We start from the raw sequence: 22821 nt of genomic DNA, 5'->3' as shown, positions 1-22821 counted from the left end.
TAAAGCAAAATCCCATCACATTTGCAGATGAATGGGAGCCCCTGTTAAAAGCTGCAGCAGCTTAATTTTGGGATGTCACTGGTTTGGAGCTTGATTGTCTAGAATAACAAAGGAGACCTTTCATGTTAATTAATTTAGAGGGATTATTAGTGTTAAAAATAAATAGTTCAATCACCTTTCCAAAAATAATCTGAGTGAGGGAAATGAAACTCAGTGGAAAGAAGGTACAGATTTTATTTTAGTTCCAGGTTATTTTTTAAATAATTTTTTTGTGCCAAATGCATTGCCCTTATGTGAGGTCGTAGGATTTACTTCTGATACTACCTATGTAACAATTATCTGATGATTGCTACAAAACAAGCCACATAGGTAAATAATTTCCATTCATTCAGTGAAATAAGAGGCACTTGGAAACAGTTGTTTTGATGTATATAATTAGTCTCTATTTTATTTAAGGAATGAATCATCCACCTTATTAAAAAAAAAAACCACACAAACAACACACCAAGATCTCTGTGATATTTACAGTTGAGAGCCATCTTTTTTTTTTTTTTTCCTTAAGGGAAACTGCAACAAGCCCTGTTGTATCCTGATTTGCAATTTTTTTTTTTTTCAAACAGAGATTCCTTTTGGAGGAATATTGTGTAATGTCAAACTACAGTATTCATCACTCACCATGGCTTGATAGGAATCAATGGAGCAGTGTTCTTGGGCTCCCTTCATTACACAGTCTTTACAGAGAAAACTGATGATTTAAAATGAGTGTAGATTCACAAAATCCTGATTACACAAATATTTACTAGTGAAAGATTACACTGCTTAGCCTAAAAGACATTTGAGTGCAAGATAAACCAGGCTATGTTATGCACCTGCCCTGTATTGAAAGCTCAGCTGGTTAAGTCCATCCAGTTCTGTTTCTTTCTCTCCATCCTCTTTCATTCCTCTTTCTCTCCTTCTACTCTATCAAAGTGCAGGCAATGTTGAAATAGTCCCTGAGATGCTTCCATCATGCTGAGTACATCGTCTAGCATGTTTTAGAAGACAGGAATCCTGTGGAGCCAGCAAGTATCTTGGGACCACATTTTTGCAAGTAGTCTCTGATTGGGAGTGTGAAACACACTGAAGGAAAGGATTCCTGCAGATGGCAGATTATTGCAATCATTCTCGTAAGGATTTATGTCCTTGACCAATCCCATATTTCCACTTGTCTCTGAATCTGCCCAGTCCCAAGTGAAGATTTGTGTATCTATCCACGTTTTATTCTGTTCCTGCTTCTTTTCTTAAGGCTATATAATCCTTAGGAAGATGCTTGCTCCACTGCAACAGCTACCCAGAACTGGTATCTACTCCCTTCACTAGATTCCTGGTTGTGCTTCCTGACCCCAAAAGTGAGAACTTCCTCAAACCCTCTTATGTCCGTGCAGATCTCTTCCTTGTGCTAGTTCCTCCCTGGCAAAGAGGAGCACTCCCTGCCACTGCTTATCCTAGTAAAGGCAGAGGCTGAAGGGGCCAGCTGAGACTTTCACTTTTCATCTGCTGTCATAGCATCATGTTTTATAGTGCTGATGATTGCCTTCTGTTCCACAGCTCCTGGGGCTTGCTTCTCTCCCCTCCCCCAAGGCAATATTGGCCATGTAAAACAGAAGAGCAGTCTCCTGATGAGGCAGTGCAGCAGCTCTGATGGAAAACATGTTCTCCTCAGAGGCTGGAGCTGGACATGTGGTGTAGTCTGTGCTATTGAAACATCAGCTCAGGTGTAACCTCAGGTCAGGATACCCACAAGTGCAGCCTTTCCTTTCTCCTGAGCACAGCCATGGAGCTCAGTCACTACACACCACTGCTTTTTTGGCTGAGTATATGAATTCAGCCCTTCTCCAACGACAGTGTAGGGGCTTACCGTAGCTCCCAACTCAGAAAGCTGTCCCTTATATCAAGCACCGGGGATTATTCTTTTGTGCCAAAGACTCTGGCTTCTTATCTCTGATGGCTCAATCATCGCATCATCTGTGGCAGAAAGATGGCTGGCAACAAGATTAGACTATGGTAATTTAAAATGTCTCTCTCAGATAAGTGTAGACCACGAGTATTCAAAAGCACACAAAATCAGATTGTAAAATTGACTGCCACGGCATGTCTCAGACACCAGGAGTATAAATGAGGATTAGACAAATTTAGGGAAGACAGGTCTACCCATAGCTATTAAACATAAGTGATCAGGTGCAATTTCTGCTGCTCGAATCTCCTAAACTGATGATTCCTGGAAATACAGATCAGCAAAAGGCTTGTTATATCCACCCACAAGGATTATGCTGGAAGCAGTTGGCTGTGGTCTTCGGGTTGGAGCCCATATTTTCTCTCCATGACTGACCCTTGCGTGCATTTGCTGAGGAGCTCTGCAGGTGTAGCGTACTCACAGCATATGAAACATGCTCTACCAGGCACATCCGTATCACTCACTGGTCACTCATCACAATCCAGAGATAACTGTCTGCCTAAATGAGACAGCTAGATTTTTTCTCTCATTAGCCTTAGCCACTTATTGGCATGCATACTTCTATGACAATCCCAGAGGAAATTTCCTCTGACCCTTTATTAAGGTCCCTCCACGTTCTTTTTTCTGACTCACCCATTCATTTCTTCAAATTTCATCCCTTCAGATTAAAGCCTTTTTGAGAGACTTGTCCTAGGAAGGTGTTACTTTTTAGTACATCCTTTGGGATAGATGGATCTGGTCAGTCTGTGGTACAGAAGACAAAGGATTGGGTTGATAATAAGGTAGCTCTATCTCCAATCCTTGCTGCTTTGCGGATCACACTACGACTCAGTTTCCCCCATTTATACAATAAGAGTGGCCTTTGTGAAGAGCTTTAAGCTTAGGAAAGGTGTTTAAGCGCAATGTGTTAATTATTACAACTGGCAGGCTGTAACTAATAGTTACCCTTTAGCTGGGAGATCTGGAAACAGGTATGCAGTTAATTGGCTTACAGCAGATTTAGCTGAGGTCTGTTGGTTACATTGCAGACAATCCATCATTGTTGTAAGCAGCAAGAAGTTATGCCCAGCCTCAGCTACTGTGAGTCTCCCTTCGCCTGTGGCCTTGTGCTGATATCCCAAGACGCGTCACCAGTGAGCTTTTGAGTGAAATCTCCAGAAGAATGTTGAACAAATGTGTAAATCTCTTTCTGAAATGCCCTGCCAAAAAATACAGTAAAGCCTTGCATGTCAGGAAGGAAATGTTAAAAACTCTAATTAAAAAATGGACTCACCTGGAAATCAAATGGGAACGAGTGACAGCAGGCAGATGGGGACAATAAAATTCCAGTGGAAGAGCCTTTAATACCCTCCAGTCTTAAAGCTTGTGGGTATTTGCAAGTGCCTGTTAAACTCAGGCCCCTGTCCTGCTGCGTGGGCAGTCACCAAGGATGGCTGCAGTCTGAGGTAAGGGGCTGGTGGCTCCCACGGCCAGCAGACACCAACCCCTGCACTCAGGGCTTGGTGATCTCCTCTGGCCATGACTAGTGACTGCTCCCTGGGGAAGAGACCTAGTGAGTGAGAGGGGAGCACAGCTCCGGGGGAGAAACTGCTGGTCCTGAAAATGTGAGAGACAGCTAGAGCAGAAAGGTTTGGGATTTTTTTCTACTGATAAACCAGTTGTGGGGAATTTCTCTCTCTCTCCCCCACTCCTACCACCGGTTTCTGTCATTTCATTTCCAAAAGCTTGTCCCTGTCTCCATCAGCATTTATGCGAGTACATCTCTGCTATGCCTGAGTGATTTATCTAAACATCGGCAGCTACTGTAAATGACAGTACAGCAAAGCAAAGGCGGAGGAGGGAATGGCAGGGTAGAAATGTGACTTTCCCTCTGTGAATTCAAGCACGGATGCCTATTCCCAGCCACTGCAGGGCATTTACATCAGGCACAGGGGGAAAAGAGAGGGACGTTTCAGAGCCTGCTCAGACATTTAAGGCCACTTAATTAATGGAGTTAAAATATTTCCTCTGGAAAGACTATACACACGTGTATGTATGCTTATACTTATGTATTGCTTCTTCGCTTTACACATTTGCTTCCAGTCCATGTGCAGTGCTTTCAGTGTGTTGGGGAGCAGGTTTTAGAGGTTTGAGCTGATGGGAAGCACAGGGGAGGAAAAGATGGGAGATTTGAGTTTAAAAGTTGGGGTAAGTCCTTCTGGGCGTGTGGGTGTGTGAGAGAGGGGGTGTTAACCAGTCACTCACGGAAGACACGCGGGGCGTCCTGGCGGGGTGTGATGCAGAAGCGGCGAAGTGAGAGCGAGCAGAGAGAGAGCGAGCGGGAGAGGAGCGAGCTGTGACTTCCGTAGAGGCAGCCGGGAGAAACCACCAGCCAGGATTTGCTCCTCTCTCTCTCCCTCTCTCTCTGATTTCAGTTGAGCTCCTCCCCCGTGTGGCTGTAGCTTTGCCTTCCATCAAAAGCCTGATCAGCAACGCCAGTCTTGGGGGGGGGGGGCGAGAGAGAGAGGGGGCGGGGGGGGGGGAAAAAAAGGGGGGGGGGGGGAAAGAAAAAGTGCAAAAGAAGGAAAAGAAAACAAGGAAAAAAAAAAAAGAGGGGAAAAGAAAGCAACCTCTCCTCCCCCCCGGCTGCATCTAATACAGCAGAGTCTGAAACTTTGTGGAGTTGTGGCTGTGTTTACCCCGCGGCTGGTAAATCGGCAGCACCTCGCTCCCTCGCTCGCTCTTTCTTGCTCCTTCTCCCTCGCACTCAGCAGCAGTCAGCAGCGATGGAAAAAGTTGCTGGCTGGTACCCAGCCTGGCACGTTGCTCTCCTGTACTGGACATGGCTTTTCCTCTTCACTTTTGGCTTTACCGGTGCAGAAATAACTTGCAGATCCTGCCATTCCCAGGTGAAGCCGCAGCAGCAGCAGCAGCCGCCGCAGCAGGGATTATTAATGCATTTAAGGACCGACAGAGGAGAAAAGGAGCAGAGGCGGTTCCCCGGGGAGAAGGGAGGTGAGAGAGGGCAAGGGGCCGGGATGGAGGCGGAGGATGCCGGGCTGCAAGCGACCCTCGCCCCTGCTCCCGCGGGGACCCAACTCAGCGGCTGGGAGACCCGGCGGTCGACGAGGCGGCAGCCCGAGAGAGCGGCCGCGGAGAGCCGGCCCCGAGCGGCGGCGGCTCCCGCCAAGGACCGGCCTCCCCGAGGCCGGCGCTCCCCCGCACCGGGCGGGCTGCGGGGCTCGGGCCGGCGGCGGGGCCGCAGCCCGCGGGGCGCCGCGGGGCCGGGCGGCGCTGCGGGGCGGGAGCCGGCGGCCAGCGGCGCCGCCCGCTTCGGGCTGGAGGAGCTGCGGCTGGCCAGCACCACCTTCGCCCTCGCCGGCGACTCGGCGCACAACCAAGCCATGGTGCACTGGTCCGGGCACAACAGCAGCGTGAGTACCGCGCCGGGCGGCGGGTTTGCCTCTAGCCTTTTTCCCTTTTCTTTCTTTTTCCTTATTTTTTTTTTTTTCTCCTCCTTTTTATGGGCGGTGAGACAGGACGGGGGGGGGGGGGGGGGGGCGGGGGGGGCTGGGTTCTTCTTCGAGGGGGGATTTTGTGCCTCCGGGCGCCGGGGATTGGCTTCGCTTAGCAGTGTGCAGTGGGGCAGAAGTGCTTCAAAAGGGCCATTCTTCTGAAGCAAAAAAACTTTCCAGCGCCCGCCCGCTGAGCGCAGCTCCCCCCCAGCCCTCCTCCTCCATCACCCTGGAGGCAGACTGGGACAAACCGCTGCCACCGCCCGCGGCCGGGAGGGAAAGGGTCGCTCTGGGGGGGTGTCGTCCTTGCACCCCGCCTTCCCCCCAGGGGGACCCCCGCCGGGAGACGGGGGGGCTCAGCTGCAAGCAAGGCCTGGGAAAGCCCCTCCGGTGCTGCTCCTCCTGCTCCCCGCCCGGGGGGCCCAGCTCAGCTCAGCCCCAGGCCCTGCTGACAGGGAGATGCTGGAGGGGGCTTCAGGGCTTCATCTCCGAGGTGGCTCTGCGCAGGGGATAACGCTGCTTTTTGCCTCTTGTCACCAAGGTGTTAAAACGCGACAGTTCTTGTTTCTTCCCTGTAACCTGGCCCTTTTTGGGAATAGCAGCAGAACGGCTCCCGCATAAGCCAAGCAGAACAAAACCAGCCGGAGAAGCAGGTGACTCGTTTCCAGGCTGGAGCAATAGTTGTGGCATCAGTTACCAAGTGGACTGGAGCGCTGTGCCCCTCCAGCCCCCCCGCGGCCAGGGTTCTGAGCCCTGGGGCAGGCAGCGGAGCCGCTTTCTGCAGGAACGGGGGGATCTGCTGAATGCTCCAACTTCTGTCACTTTGCCTCTCGGAGAGGGCAAAGCAGAATGCTAATAAGAGAGAAAGGGAAGCCGGTGCTAGTGGCTGTTGCCCGTACAACTTCCTAGGAGAAAAAAAGGGGACTCAAGCTCTTCTCCTCTAAGGTGTCTGCAGCTGTAATGCCAGAAGGTTTCTGGCTGCTCGGCAGAAATCATTGGTCTCCCTTTCAGCTTTTAGTGCTAGGAGCCTGGTAACATTTTGAAATAATGGTGTAATCGTTATGAATTCCTTTTGGTGTAGATTGTATTGAGGTGTATCACAGCCACCCGATTGAGAATTACAGCGGATGTCATGAGCACCACGCTGTGGGGTTCAGCCCTAGTTAATTGGGACGTGGTCTCATCAGGAACTTTTAAATCAATTAATTGACAGAGGAATACTTGTCATCTCTGTTTTGAAGGACTTTCCCATTTCTTCACAACTTAGCTAGCCTGCCTCTTACGTAGATGTGTGAACAGAAGCTGCCTTGTAGGAACTCAGGTCTGTTCATACAAATTGAATTGAGGCTGACACTGGTTTAAAGTGACCCATTTGCTAAGAAAAAGCTTCTGACATAGGAAGTCATCCAGCTGGCATCAGTTTTCCTGCTCTATCACTGCAATTATGTTTCATCTGTACATTTATCAAGACACACATCTTTCTATTATATATTTGTTTTATTATGCCTGTGCTCTAGGTATACATATACATGTATATATGTTTCTGCCCACTGTGGTAACATGGACTGTTAATGCCAGGGACTGATTTACTTTGAGTGTCTTGGTGTACTAATGTCTTCAGGGATCTGTGGGAAATGTTTTGCTGCTGTCCTTCCTAAAGAGCTGCAGGTTCCATTCCTGAGGTTGTGCTCCCACCTTGCTACTGGGGGCTCTGGCAGGCCTGTGCTATCTTGTGCTGTGATTGCACCCCCCTCACAGCACTAAATGAAGCTGGGTCCCATCAGGACTTGGATGCACGACGGGCTTGTCCAGGCTCAGCTGAAGCAATGGTGTGTTCAGTAGGTAGCCCGAAGCGGCACTGATCCGATATCTCTGCATGGAGGTTTTGGGCACTCATGTGTGAAGGAGCTGGGAGTAGGCTGGGGTGAAATGCTTCCTTTAGGGTACAGTGTATGTAGTTTTGCCTGCATGGGGGTCGCAGAGAATCCCATGGTGCTGCTCATGAAGGATGCTGTGTAACCCTGGTGCCCAGGCTGCACTTCAGCAGCAGCAACTGCTGCCTCCCTGCCTGTGTTCCCCCGCTGTGGCGGGGGGTCTGTGTGTGCGTACAACCCACCTCTTCATGTTTTCATTCTTATGTGCTCTGTTAAGTGCTGCTTTTTGCTTTAAGTGAAACAGCTTTTGCCTTGCACCTAGGCGCAGGGGCACTATGAAGATGATTGTAGTTTGCAGTATTTGCGTGAGTACAGTAAAAATCCAAACCAAAGCTCAAAATATTTGACATTCCTTTAGGTGGAAAACCTGGAAAATTAAAGCACTGTCACCACAAGTTTTTCTGTTGCAATGTACCTGATTCTGCCAGCCTCAGTGTGGTTCCCTGTATCCTTATTTTGGTAGTGGTTTGGATATAATTGCAATGCTTCTGATGGAGGAGAAGGGACCTCTGAAAGGGACTCCTGATTTCTCTAAGGGCTTGTTCTTGGTGTTTGCAGCTTCTTTCAGGCTTGGCTGTGATTTCTTGTTGAGTGTGTGTACCATCTAACTGATGGCATTCTGCTCTGAGGATGAGCTCGCTGTAAACTCTGCCACAGGTGCAATAAAAATAAATAAATAATAGTCCAAGTCATCCAGATGTAACGCCACTAACATAAATCGCCTTACATCAGGGGTTATTTTGGCCCATCAGTGACTTTAGGTACTAAGCTCCCTGAACAGCTTACCCCCCAGCACAATAACCATACTTAGACCCGTGGAGTGTGCCCAGCTCACATCTGTAGGGACATGCTTCACATGTGTCCTAACTCCTCTTGCCTACCTTGGCTTTTTTAATGGTGGAGTCAGCAGAAGCTCTGCAGAGGAGTGTGTAGGTAGGGAGCCTGTATTGCCAATTGACTGAAAAGGATGAAACTGGGACTGTATCTCCCATTGTTTTAAAATACAGGTGGGGCTCAGGCTTTCTCTGACTTCACTGGAGGTGAGCGAGGCCATGCAAGGCTGTCTGGCATCTCCACAATCCTGAGCTCTTCCAGTCTGCAAAACAGGGAAGACTGGCTGCAGCTGAAATGGGTGCTTGAAATGGTTTTTGGCTTGTACTAAGTCCCAGACTGGAACCATTTTGACAGAATAGTAAGAATATAGACATTGAGTCTGTGAATGGTACTGCTTAATTTTGAATTTGTCCTGCTGGTACTGCTTAATTTACTGGTATTGATGCACCCTGAGAGTCTTTCCACCAGCCTCTGTAGAATCTGGAGTAAAAGATCCGAAGAGATAAAATCTTTCTCAAATCTCTGCTACAAGACACACAAGTGATGTCTCCTGCCTTTTTACACCACTGGAAAATTTAGTCATCGGTGTGGAAGTTAGCAGGTTTCCTAGCTCGCAGAGACATCAAATGTGTTTCCTGATGTGGTGTATCCAAACACTGTAGATTTGGAATCCCCACAGCTCTCTTAATACTATGCTATAGACTAGGAGAAATCAGCTAGCAGAGATTTGTGTGTGGAGCTATGGTGTGGTATTAGTGTGTGGTATTAATGGAGAGAAGCAAATCTCTAAGAGATGTCCTTTACGAGTTTCTAGGATATGGATGGTTTTCAGAGCTTACAAGAAGCCAAGACTGCTTCTGTCCTAGGCTGGCTTGGAGTGACATCAGTGCCTTACTTGTTCGTTTAAAAGTACCCTGGAGAAAGAGCAAAACAATTGGAGGACATAGAACATCAGGGAGGCTGAGCAAGAGCCTTGATGCTATAGTTTGGGCTATAATTTGGTGTCGTGAAGGAAAGCAGCATGGGTTTTGCATTCACTTAATAAGACAGTTTACTGTTGCCTTGCGCTGGACAGTGTTCTCCTGGGCTGGATGTTGGTGTAGATCTCAAAGTGTCTGGCAAAGAACTTGAGCATGTACCCTGATGTACACCTGTGGACTGGCTTTTACATGGTCATGACACCTTTAAACAGCTGTTTCAAACGTCTATGATTTACATGGCTGAAAAGACAAAAGTGAGCTTCTCATAGGTCCTCCACAACAGAAGATCCTCAGCAGACTGATGGAGATGGGGTCTGGACCAGATGCAAGACAACCATGGGCAGACAGGCTTCATATTCCATCCAGAGTAGAAAATCAATACAACTGATGGGTCCAGTGCAGGGTGAAGCCAGCAAGGTCATCATTGCAGTTGTCAGGTGATTACACTAGACAACAGGGGAAGAGTTAGGTCTTTTATGGGAGAGCTTTAGGTAGTACTTGCAAGATTTTACTTGGTGTTATTGACAGGACAAACTGGGGACAGGTAAGGCAGAATAACAATGCACTTAGATATTTCCGATACACTATTTCCTCCTGGACAAAGTACTTGTGAATAACCTGCTGTTGGATTTTCAGTTAGTGTTCAAGCCTACTTTATAACTTAGGAACTTCAAGAACGGCACAGGGCTGCAGCAGGTACTGCATCCTGCAGCCATAAACTGATCAAACTGCATCTTAAAAACAGTTGGGTTTCTTCCAGCCCACCCTCCTATTTTCTCCTTTCTTTCTGGATGGCTGTTCCAAGCCTGGCTGTTAGAAACTTCTGTCTGATTTCTGTTCTAACATTGCCGTTGGGCAATTTAAATTATTTTTTTTTCTTCTTTTTTTCCTTCATTTGTGCATGTGCCTTTAATTAAAAAGTTATGTTCCCTCTCTGGCACTTATGCCCCCTGGAATTATTTTACAGGCAGTGATCATATTCCCTTTCAGCCTCTGGTTTGCTAAATCAAGCTAACACTGTTCTTTCTGTATCTGCTTGTAAGACAGGTTGTGGAAGGTGAAATGTGAATTTCTAGGAGTCAGGTTCTCAGGACCTCAAATTTGAATCAGATTTTTGCTTTTGCTAACAAACTTCCATGCAGATGATAGTGAATGTATTCCCTTTTGCAAGTGAGACAGTAAAGGCACAGCAAAAACATCTTAAATTGCTGGTGTTCTTCTGTTCAGACCAGTATGGGGGGATTGCAATCAAAATGTCACTTTTCACATCATCTCATTCTGTCACTTCTTTGCTCAGATGCTGTGTTCATGCAACAGGCTGTAGCTGGTACCCTCTGTCCTTCCCTGGCTGGCAGAGCTGCAGCTCCAATGTAAAACTACCAGGGGTGGATGAAGAATCTGCCAACATCACCCGGTGACTGACCGGCATTATGCTGTATGACACCGCGATAGCTCATTGCTCCCTTTCTCCCATGGTGATTGCATTATTATGAAAGAGGAGATTTCAGAAAATGAATATGGATGTGGAGCCCAGAACCAGATGTGCAGTGAGACCCACAGTGAGGAATGACCCCACTGTCAGTCACTTTGCATTTAGATTGGTTCCTAGGGTGCAGGAAACAGGTCCCAGAAAAGATTCATCTGAGGAGGATGCCTGCATTAAAATACTTCAGTGAGATGTAGTATGTATGGCTTACATACTACAGCAATATATAATAGTATTAATAGTATAATGTACCAGATGCTGAGGCTGTTTCAGGCTAATCTCTTGCGCTAGAGTTAATGAGAACACATTTAGGAAGGGCTGAATTAAAAAATGAGAAAACAAAAATGGGAATTTAAACCAGAAAAAAATCAAGTCAAAGTCAAGTATTGCTGAAAGTCCCCTATTCCAAATGTTGGTCTTCTGAACTATGCTTACAACTGTGTAGATCATAAAATATTTCACATCCATTCTAGATAAGAAGCCTCCCTTAAAAAAACTTAAAAAGAGATAAAACACTGGAAAATTTCCTGTAACTGAGTAGGAATTTATTGCTTTCAACAGAAGGTTTTGAGGGGTTTTGGGTTGAATTTTTTTTTTTTTGGGGGGGGGGGAGGTGTATGTTTGATTTGGCAAAAAATAGTCAAGAACTGTAGTATTTCCTTCTGTGTTGCAGTCCATCTCTAAATATATTTCATGAATGAATAAAAAATAGGCTTTTCATATACAGACTATGAAATAGGATATGTGGGAAATTGTTAATAAGAATAGCCGTGCACTGAGAGAAAGCAGGGGGTGAAAGAGAATCTGTGAGGACTAGAAGAAAGGCTTGTCATTGTGTAAATCTGGTCTCTGTAAAAGAATTTGGGAGACAGTGAGGAGCTTCCACCCAGACTGACAGGTGGGATATGCAAATCCCATCACATGGGGAGATTAAGAAGAATAATGGAAGAGCTTTGACAGTCGCAACTGGCATTTGTGCAATACCGAGGGGCTATAAACTGCATAAAGCAATAGGGTTATAGTTTTCAGTCTTCTTAATGCTGTACTTTATAATAGAAAAGGATTTTCTCCCTTTCCTCTTGACTTCAAATGAGACACATGTATTTCCTTTCCTTGGCCTGGCAACCATGATGAGGTCTGTCCAGAGGGGGAAGCAAGGAGGTCAGAAGTCCTCAAGTCATTCTGGAGAAGTTAGAGACCATTCTGACCCATTCAGTTGTGATACAGCTTTACATATGAAGGACTGCAAGATTAGCATTGACCTTGGACAGTCTTGTGTCCTCTGGGCCTTTCTTACTACACCAGACTAAATGCAACCCTCACATTGTGCAGAGCTCCAGCGAGGTGAGTGAAACTGCCCCATCAAAGACCTCTTCCTCTAGAAAATGCTGTTGTAGCTTGGCCAGAGCATTTCATAGGATCACACTGATTTTCCTTTTCATCTCCAGGCTCCTAACAGCCCCAAGCAAGCAAAAATTGTGCAAGTCTAACGTTTATTTCATTGCTTTGTTTCAAGGTGTCATTTTTGAATGAATTTCTGATTCTTATATTCTGTGTTTAAAAATGATCTGCTGATTCAAAAACCTAGGTTCAGTGTCCCAGACAGAGGCATCTAGTGACATTTGAGATGGTATTGCCTCTAGCTGCTGCCTCACAGGGCAAGGGTGTCCTGTGGGTCCTGTATCCTGGGATGCCCATGCCTGGGAATCGTAGAGCATCTCAAACTGTATTTGGACAACTAATATTATCACAAAAGCTGTGTGTACTGGATCTTGTTCAGCAGAACCAAAGCTGCATTCAGGTTTTCATTTCAGAGGAGGAGAAAAAAATCAGACTGATGCAAGGCACTTGTCTCTCTCTCTCTCTGGCCAGCAAACCAAAAAATCAATGACTCCCGCAGCTCTAATTGACATTTCTATGTTAAATGAAAATGGGCCTTGATTCCACTTCAAATGGCAGCATTGGGTGATAGACTAATTGTTTTGGAATTTTAAATGCATATAAAAGTTGATGCAGTAAAATGATTTTTGTGCCACTTGCAATATTTTTGGCTGTCTCTTAAATCAAACAACAGTTAACGTGAGAGCCCTTAATCCCTAATTCTCAGTGCTGGTAACACAATAACACTTTTATTTCATATTGTGCTTTCTTTCCTTGGGGAACAAAATAGAAAAGTACTTTGAGAAGGAACAGGGTATTTTAGGATATGTCCTAAAATGTAATTCCTTTCTTTTAGAGGGTTTCTGGGAACTTAACCTCACATTGTGTCCCTCAATAGGGGAGTGATGTTCTCCCGTGCTAACACACTGGGACTCAAAGCTGCCTCTGAACTTCCCCCCCCCATGTGCTGCCATGCCAGGGATGTGCTCAGGACAGGCTGTGCTGAGGTCCCTGACATGGGGCGAGAGGGAAGGAGAAGGCTGAGAAAAGACATGGAGATTTAGGCAGTGCAGGGGAAGAAGGTGGGAAGTTGGACCTATTTCTGTTGCTGCGGAGGGATGTCAGTGCCAAGCATCCCCACCTTAAGCAACCTGTGCTGGGGCAGGGCCTCCAGTGCTCTCACCCCCTGCTGTGGTTAGGGGCAGAACTGCTTCTGCAGGGGCGGGAAGGTGAAGGGAGTCACAGGCTTTGTCATTTCTCTTTTCCTGGAGGGAAAACTCAGAGGTAACCCAGATGAGACAAAGCCCACCTCAAGTGAGTGGCTTGCGTGGGATGCAGGGATTGACCCATGCTGTGCTGCTGGGAAGTGTGGCTGAGGAGCCTCAAGGCAGGATGAGGAGACCATAAAGTGTACATAGGGCAGCAAATTACATGTTAACAGCAAACACCACACCCACCTTCACTCCCAAAGAGGTTTCCGTCGTCATAAAAAAAAAAAAAAAAAAAAGAGCTGCTTCTTCCCCCCATGGTATTGTGTTCCCTAATGCAGCAGCAGTCAAGTAGGGAAGATACTCTTGGACTGTCTGGGTGGTAAAAATACTGGATTGCATCTAGTGCATAAAGATAGGGCTGGTGTTTGGAGAGAATGTCTGAAACTCATTCACGCTAGTTTTCAGACTGCCACCAGGAATGTGTTCCCCCATGCCCTGTGTGTTGTTTCTTCCTGCCTCTTGGAACCTAAAAGCCCATTTGCAGTCTTCCATGCTTGGCACAAATATGATGAATCAGGAGATGAAGGAGAATAGATGGAAGGGGATGATTTGGTGTTAGCATTTCAAGGCAAATGTGTTCCCAAGGCATGGAAGGGCTGATTTTTGTTGGTTTTGGTTGGGGTTTTTTTGGGGTGGAGAGTGTTCAGCTACACATGGGAAGCTCTCGATCCTTTAGAACACTGGGTCCCAACTCAGTGTCAGTGCTCACATCCTATTTGTATTTGGTTTCATATGACCCTTGGTGGTGATTATTTAAGGACAGCAGTGCCATGAGCTCTTTCAAATCATTTTCATATAGGTCTTCAGGAGGAAGTAAAAGGATCTTTAGAAAATCTCAGGCTATTTAGACAACCCAACAGAGACATCCAATGTCTTTCCCCAAATGTTTCTCTTCCTCCCTCATTCTCACCTCCCCCACTACATTTAAGGTTGAGAAAATAATTCCAGGAAAATATTTTATATAACAAATGTAGGCTTGTTTTTCTCTTCATAAATTGTCCCTGTTCAATATGTGATTTTCTCAGGTGCACTTATTTTATTTTTTTTTTAGTGAAGTAAAAAGTTCCTGATTCAGAAATCAGTGGGAAAATCCTCAGTAATGTGGGAATATGGATCATTTGGAATAGACTTTGCATGGAAGATTTTTTTTTTTTTTAAATCCAAGGTGTATTTTCAGTAGATGAAAAAGGTCATATGCTCCCTTTCTATGTGTGTTACTGGGTCAGTATAAACCTTTAGAAACTGTTTAATGTTCCCTGCCTTGGCCGAGAATGCTTCCAGTCACTTTTGATGAATAGTCTTTGAAAACAGACCTAGGAAAAGTGAATTCCACTGAATATTCAACTGAATATTTGAGGACCTTATTTTTGGAAGAAATCACCTATGTGTAAGTGTAAATATATTTTTCAAGTGCAAAAATCATACTTATGGTGAAGATCAAGCTCTATATGCCAAAGAATATGATACGGAAAATTAATTTGCTTTCCATTGAGTTTTAGTTTTGGTTTCCAAGAAAAAAAATACCTTTCTATAGACAAAAGATAAAAGCTTTAAATTAATCGTTATTGGAAAGAAAATCAGATTTTGGAGATGATTCTCTGCAAATCAAAGTTAGATCTTACTTTGATTACTTGAAGCGTAATAGATCTCTTCTTTAATAGGAAAGGCTAAATGAGTAAATAAAAGACACACCAGCAAAACAATAGATGCATTAAACATAATACCAAAATCATACATTTGTGGTGAAATGTCAGTAGTTCGAGGAGCTTAGAGGATATTTATCCCCTGAGATGGTATTCTGGCTGAGGACTGCACCACGGGAAGGGACGGCACTACACCTCCTCCACTTCATTTTTGTGCATATTTCCATACTCCCCTCAGTACGTTAAGAGGGACAGAACCTGGGCTAGAGATAAGAAGAGTATAGATCTGGACTTAGCCTGGATCCAGTGACCTAGCATCTCTATAGAAGAGTTGCTGAAGTTTATTGACAACTATTTAGGCTATTGTAACTCAGAGATGCTTTGATGCAGATCTGCATCAGTTTGATAACTGTTTAATTGTGTATCTCTTGGTAAACAACATGAAACAAAGCAGGCCAAAACACAGCATTCTTCAGCTCATCTTTTGGATGAAAAGCTCCATGTTCATTGTTGCCTTCCATTTTATTTTCAACTTTTATAAGTTGACATGTGGTCTTTCTTTTTTTCTTCAGAAACTCCTCATCCACTCCCAAACAACTAATTTTCAAGTTGTTAAATCAATAAACGTGGTTGATTTCAGCTGTCTCTAACCACAGGCTTTGCCTGTGAGCCAGGCAGGGTGGCAAGTCCCTGCCATCCCACCTGTGATGGAGGGAGCTGGACCATGAACACCATCAAGAGCCAGAGCAAGGAACCCAGCTCTGCATTACTGTGCCATGGGCCAGGGTTCTGCCATCTTTTCTTCCTCCACCAAAATACTGGGTTCTGTGGTCACTGAAATCCCTGTTATTTTCATCATGCTGCAGGCTGGGATCCCATCAGGTAGACTCAGCAGCTCCTGTGCCTCCCTTTCCTATGGGAACATGAGTTCTTCCTCCCTGCAAACCCTGGTGTGCTCCATCCTCATCCTCCTCCTCACCAGCCACCCATGGTCCTGTCTGTTGATGCTGTTGCCTGGCGACCACCCTGTGATGGACAGCTTGGAGGGAAGCGATGATTAAACAACCTGAACTGGCTTCTGAAAGCAGCGATCGTTATTGTAATGTGACAAGCAGTGACAGCTGAGACAGCAACACATTTGGAGTGTGATTCCTAAAAAAATTGCTAACAATAAACACACGAGGAAAGTGCCGCACACACCTGTGTGTGTAGGTGTGCGGCTGCTGACACTTTCCCTTGATGCAGAAGGGCTAGAGAGGGAATGTGTTTATTAATGAAAGGCCCTAATAATTGTCATGATGAACAGGCCAGCCCACAAGCCACCACAGTCTGCACTGAGGCTGTCAGACACCTCTGCTACTCTGGCAGGACAAGGCAGCAGTTATGTGATGCTGCAGGTGTTAGCAGTGGGGGCTGCACAGCCAGCAGTCCCTCGTGGACTGTCAGCAGGAATACCCTCTGCAGAGAGCGATGTGTTGAAGCTTCAGCATGAAGGTGGTGGTTCTGCTAGGTTACCTGCTGTTTCTCCTCCTGCCTTCCAGATGGACAAGTCCAGTATAAGCACAAGGATGCAGGGTGGACTCAGCCCTAACAGGAAATGCATGTGGCTGTATGACCACAGTGCCTGGTTTAGGGGAATGTGCGTCACATCTTCCAGCATCACCTGGGAGACTCCTGCCCATTAGCCTTCCTTCCAAATCCAGGTGACACCAAATGTTGTCCTTACAGAACAAAGCTGAGAACAAGACCAGACTCGCCTTAAAGACTGGGTGAACCAGGTCACTATGAAGAAGTGAATCACTAATAGTTGAGAAATCTTAAAAAGCCCCACTCCCTAATTTGGAAGATAAATCCTACCTTCTTCTTGTTGTTGTTGCTGTTGATTGGAATGAGCCAGTTCTGCAACAACTGGCTTGGGGCTCTATGGATTTAGTAATTAAAGTTTCCTGGAGGTTGTACAAGTCCCTGTAGTCTCTTCCCTCTTATGCTGTCAGAAACTTCTGAAAAACTTCCATAGAAAGCATACTGCTTCCTTTTTTCCTCAGCTTCCTTTGACTTCATTCCTTGTAACACAGCTCAGAATTCGGCCAGAAGCTGGGATTGCAATAGGCTACTTGGATAGCTGAGGAGCTGCTGGACAGGATCACAGCTAAGGTCTGACAAAATTCAGCATCCCTACCTTAGAGAGATGTGGGCCAATTTTGCCACCATTGCTCTGAAGGCCAGAAATAGTCAGTTTGCATCTCCTTGTGTGTGTGTGTGTTCTTAAGTGTAACACACTCTAGGGAATTTAAGTGCTGCCACTGTCCAGGATTCATTATAATGTTAAAGCTTGTCTTTATGATTTTCCCATGCACGCAAGATACCGATACACACAACATCCAATGGAGCAAGTAACATACTCATACTGATGGTTTGTCTGATTTGTGCATGGATTTGGAGGGAGAAAACAAATGTTTCTAGTGCTTCCCACTTGCTTCTCCATCTCCTCTTTCAGTTTTCTCCGAAGTTAGAATTGATTTCTGCTGTTCTCCTGTCCTGTTTGGGTGCTGGTCCCTTTCAGCCCTACTCAGGGAAACAGCCCTGTCTTGGCAGGTTCATTACATCTGTATTTTCACCACAAAGGACAGGACAGGTAAAGTACAGCTTCAATACAGGTGAACATCACCTTTCTCTTAAAGCAGAGTTAACCAAAGATACTCTGATGTTTTGTTGAACTTTTAAAGTGATGTTAAATGTAGCAAGTATTTCCAGGAAATGTTTGTGCTCTGGATTATCTACCTATGCTCATGCCCTTGTAAAATTGCTGTCAATATCTGTGCTTAGCACAGCAGCACTGATTTTCTTCAGTGCTATTCACGGTCTTAAGGCAGGCTTATCAGCAAGGCACTACTTTACAAAGGTCCTTCCAAAGAGTTAAGAAATGACCAGTGCCCTGTCAGATTGAAAGAGACCTGCACACACAACAGAGGAGAAACTTCCATTGCCTGCCTTGCTCTATGCTTTCCGTATCTCCACTGCATCTGGCACCATCTCAGAATGAAATGGTTGAGGAGGAATGTTGAGTCTGTGTCTGCGTGCCTTTTCCACTCATGTAAATCAGGATGTACTTAGATGAAGCCAAGAACCGCTTTGTGGCAAGCAGATGGAGAATCCATCTCTATTCCTTTCTAACGCCGAGGTATTGAAAGAACAGGTAGAAAGAGTAATTTCTGAGAAATCTTGCGTTTGACAGGGTGGATTTTGGTGAGAAACAAAACTATGAGCAAGTAGGGGAAAGAGCTACTTTGAGGAATTTTATGAGCAGAGAATATAGTACAAAGAAATCAGCATCTCGTTATAAAATGTTACTCAGGAAACCTGTACTTAATTCTCTATATAGACACCATTTTGTTTAAATAAGGACATACTGTATCATTAAACAGATGGAGATATTTGCTGGAGAGAATTCAGAGGAAAGGAAAGATGTCTATAATTTGGTGCTCCTGCTTAAATATATGGAATTGTGTGGTTGACGTCTGAACTGGGATGATACGATATGAATTAAACTTTAACCCATTATTATATTTGTCCTTCTAACAAGCTACTCAGATGATGCAGAAGTATGTTATGCAGTAGCAGCTGCTAGAAGATGAAAATATTTCATAGTAGAAATACATAGTATAACGAAGTATGGGAAATGAATGCAGTGTCGCAGTAAGGACAAAAGAAGATAGATGACATACAGTTTTAAATATTCACCTTCTGTGTTGAGTTTACAAAGGACAGATGACGTCAGTAAATTGAAAATGCCACTGAGACACATAAATCATTAAACACAAGTATTAAAGACACTTGGGAAAAGAAAGTTGTCAGAATAATTTTCCATTAGAAAATATAGTTTAGTCAAAATCAGAAAATTTCTTGGGGGTATGTCATTTTCAGTGACATTTGCTACACTAAAATATGAACCAAAATTGTCTGCATTCTGATAGTGTCAGAAACTGTAGTGAGAAACATTCCCAGCTGACTTTTGCTTTGGCATCAAGATTATGACAGGATATTAATGCTATATCATGGACACATCTTTTATACTGAATATATAATAATGTGCGGGCTATATGGGACACTATGTGGTACATCATCTCCTTTCCAGGAGGTGTAAAAGTCCATTGCTCTTCCGTCCTCTTCCACCTTCCCTTCTGTGAATAGGCCCTATGAACAAGCTGTATTCTTTCTCCCTCCTGGAGAGATTTTGATGCCACCTGTCTCCTCTTTGCTGTGTCTCCTTAGTCACGTGGTGAGTGTCACCAAAGAATTTTCCTGAGGGAGTTCTTTGGGCAGTAAGGGCACTGCAGGAAGGTAAGTCAGTGCGTAGCCTCAAAGGCAACACAGCATTTTCCTTTCTGAGCCGGTACTTGTGGGGATTTTATCACTACAACGTCTGGAGTATCAGGAACCACATCTCTATATATGTTTTAAATGAATGTTTAATGTTCTGACATTATCAAAATGAAATGCTTTGGTGCTATTTATTATCATCTGAAAAAGGTTTACTGATACTCATTTTCCTGGGAAATTTCATGGTGTCTCCTTTCCCCCTTGGGACAGAAATGAAGCATTAGCCTGTCTGAATCCCTCACAGAACAGTAATGTTTTCTTCTGACACGTTTAGACAGACAATGTAGCTTGGAAGTTTGTTTTAAAATGAATCTTGGCAATTTTTGTGTTTTATGAAATGATCTTCATTGGCTGCTATAAAATTATGGTGAAAGTAACTTGAATATCCAACGGAAATTTTTGTTCCTAAACAGCCTCAGCTTTACTAAGGATAGCTCTGTGGAACGTCAGAAGCGTGGCAGCTTGGCCATTTCTGAACTATCCAGAAACTCAAGGGGAGAACAGGTTGCAGGAAGAACATCGGGAGACCCAAATGCGTGGTTTTCACTGTTCTGACCCCTTTCGTTGCTGAGCAGATTGACAGCTGAGATCCTAAAGCAGGGGTCCTCAAACTTTTTAACCAGGGGGCCGGCACACAGATGAAGTGGCAGGCAGTCATCTGCGGCTGCTTGGTTTCCCCCCCAGCCCCCGACAGGGGGGTTCTGTAGATACCGGGGGCCGGATTGAAGACCCTGGGGGGCTGTATCTGGCCCACGGGCTGTAGTTTGAGGACCCCTGTCCTAAAGTATGCGATTCCCACCCAAGCAGGAGCTCCTAAAGGTTTTAATTGCTAATGTCATTTTATCGTGGAACAAAGAGATGACTTTTCTCTGTTAATTGCAAATCTTGTACAACATTCCTTTTACAGCAGTGAAATGCTTTAAAGACAAATATTTGATTCTTGGCTCAAAGAACTGACAGATTCAGCCATGATCTGGGAGGCAGCTACAGCCACACCACTGCAGAAACAGTTGTAAGGAATGCTCTGGATGGCTTTATGTGGAAGTCAGGTGTCTTGACTGCAATGGTGTCTTCCTTAGGCAGGAGGTAGACTAGATAGCTAGCTCTTCCTTAAATGTGTGAACAGGCAACAAGAAGCAGCAGAAACATGAGGTTTACAAATGCATTGATTATGTGATTGCTCAATTCAGCCTAGTAAGTTTTTTTGTGATTTAGATAATTAACTTCTAAGAGGAAAATAATAATAAAGAAGATACAGACAGGTACAAACACACAAGAGATGAGTATTGATTTTTAGAGTGTGGTGAGATGCAGCAGAAGGCAATTTGAAGGAAGCCCTCAGGGTGTAAATTGGCCCCTGAAAGGGGACTCAGCTGGCTGTAATTCCCTGTCTTCCCAGGTGGAAGGAATAAGTAATTAGGGAGGAGGAGGAGATATAAGGGGTAAGAGTAGATGCATGAGGGTCTTTTGTAGGACTGCATGAAGCTGGAAGTAGCTTCTTGGAGAACAGCTTTTTTCTAGCAGAGAAGCTGACCTGTGGCTGTTGGTCAGTTTTGGAAAAAGCTGATGTACGGTGAGTGACCTCAACAACTGAAAAAAAACCCCAGTGTGGTTTCTGCTTTTGAAGAGATGCCAAGGAAGAAATGTGTTCTAAGCAGATAGGAAACCTTTCTTCTTGTAAGGGGGTACTAATTGGAGAATGAGAGAAGACATGGCAAGATAGGGGAGGGTAAGGCTGGATAGCAGTGTGCTAAGGTGTTGCCTGGAAAATGTGGGGAATGGACCAGCAAATTATATTTGCTGATAGAGCAGAATAAGGTGATGGTGCCAGAGAGCTGGGTTTGTGGGACACGGCCTTGAGAAGTGAAAGAGCAGGCAATGGGAAAAGTAGAGACAAGACAAGGTTTGCGAACTGGTGTAATGTAATCAGAAAAAATCGGTTTTAAGGGTGGTTTAGCTCCAAAATTGGCTAAAAAGAGACTTTAGAGAGGAAAGAATGTTTCCCTAGTCAAGATGCAAAAAGCTGGATTGATTTAATTCAAAAAGAGCATGAGCTTTTTGAGGAGGAGTGTGGATTTTCTATTGGGGATTTTGGACTTAAGTGACGTAGAAGCACTGGCTGGAAGCAAAGGGGCAGAAAGAGGACAAGACCAGGATAAAAGCAAAGAAGCTTGATTATACACTGGTGAATGTTGTGTTGTTGGTGAACTGGCTTGGAGGAGCTAAGGAGGTAAATTGGCAGATATTAACATGGCTAGCCAAAATTTAGTACTCAGTTGGCAGAGATGGTGGCTGGAGGGTGAGATGTAGATGGAAGAGTTTACCTAAAAGGAGTTTTCCACGCTGTGACTTTCCCTGCGTATACTGTGCTATTTATTCTCAGCATCTTTGAATCAAAGTCCTCTCTCTTAGCCACCACCTGTGGAGGTCTGATATGAGCCAGCCAGCAAGTCGTGTCTGATACATCTGGTTTAATTGTATTTCAGTGCTTAGAGTCAGAGATATAATATGTGAACAAGACCCTCTTCAGGGATGTAGGTAATTACACAAATTGGTGTGGAGACATTTTGCCAGAAGAGATGTATGTTGTTTACCTTCTTGGATTTGGCAGGGAACGGCCTTGCTGTTTGTAGAGGTACAAGTTCTTATAGCTGGAGAGCTGCTGTCTGGGCTCAGAAAGGAGTGAAATAACTGGGGGCTACAAAAGCCTGTAGCCTAGCAGCTTATGCCTTTAGGAGGATGATGTAAATAAACCCAGAGGCCTTTAGGCCCTCCTATGTCTTTGTGACAAAAGCTAGTATGGACAAAGGATTGCCTGGGTCCGAGTGGGGAACCCTGGTGGTGTGGTTTTACCTTTCGAGCATGCAGCCTTGGAAACAAGCTCTCCTGTGGCTGGTGATGCAGTCGCAGCAGAATGTTTGCAGCTTAGCTTGGATTTGAGACTTAGACCTGCGGTCTAGTAGACTGTCACTGTTGAGGCAAGGAGGGGCAATACCATGCATACCCTTGGCTTGCAGCAACTTACCTGAGGGGCTGACCTGTATTTACCTTAGCTTATGCTGAGAGATGTATAAACTGAATTTTCTTTCAAGGTGAGAAGCCCCCATGTGGACAGTTATTATAGATAAGCTAATGTGTGGCAACTCCTGAAGTTGTCGTAGTGTGAGATGTTTCATTTATATCCTGACCTTTTTCCAGCTGAAGCTGCTGCATGTTCTGCCCACAGAAGCTTGCACAATGGCATTGCTTCCTGTTTTGTTTTTTTTTTAAGCTGATGTTGGCAGCCTGTGGGGAAGGGTTGATCTTAAATGGGGTGGTGTGTTATAAAGGCACAAAGGCAGCTTCTAACAACTGATATCCTGCAGTATATCATCTCAAGGGGGCTGGGAATCTCTGGTCTGCCCAAGAATCACAATCCGCCTTATC

The 22821-nt window shown here is 45.0% G+C and overlaps 1 protein-coding gene across 4 annotated transcripts in view; it reads left to right on the top strand.

The window, feature by feature from the left end:
* Positions 1-4550: 4550 nt before the first annotated feature.
* SORCS1 (sortilin related VPS10 domain containing receptor 1) overlaps positions 4551-22821 on the top strand; it is a 304525-nt gene continuing 286254 nt past the window's right edge. For all 4 annotated transcript variants that reach the window (XM_055793142.1, XM_055793134.1, XM_055793127.1 and 1 more), the window contains exon 1: positions 4551-5406. In XM_055793142.1, the coding sequence (XP_055649117.1) occupies positions 4759-5406 (648 nt within the window). In that variant the 5' untranslated portion in view covers positions 4551-4758. The remainder of the gene's footprint in view (positions 5407-22821) is intronic.

This window comes from Falco peregrinus, chromosome 1 (genome assembly GCF_023634155.1).
Source record: "Falco peregrinus isolate bFalPer1 chromosome 1, bFalPer1.pri, whole genome shotgun sequence".
Taxonomy (NCBI): Eukaryota; Metazoa; Chordata; class Aves; order Falconiformes; family Falconidae; genus Falco; species Falco peregrinus.
This window is presented reverse-complemented; position numbering and strand designations above follow the sequence as displayed.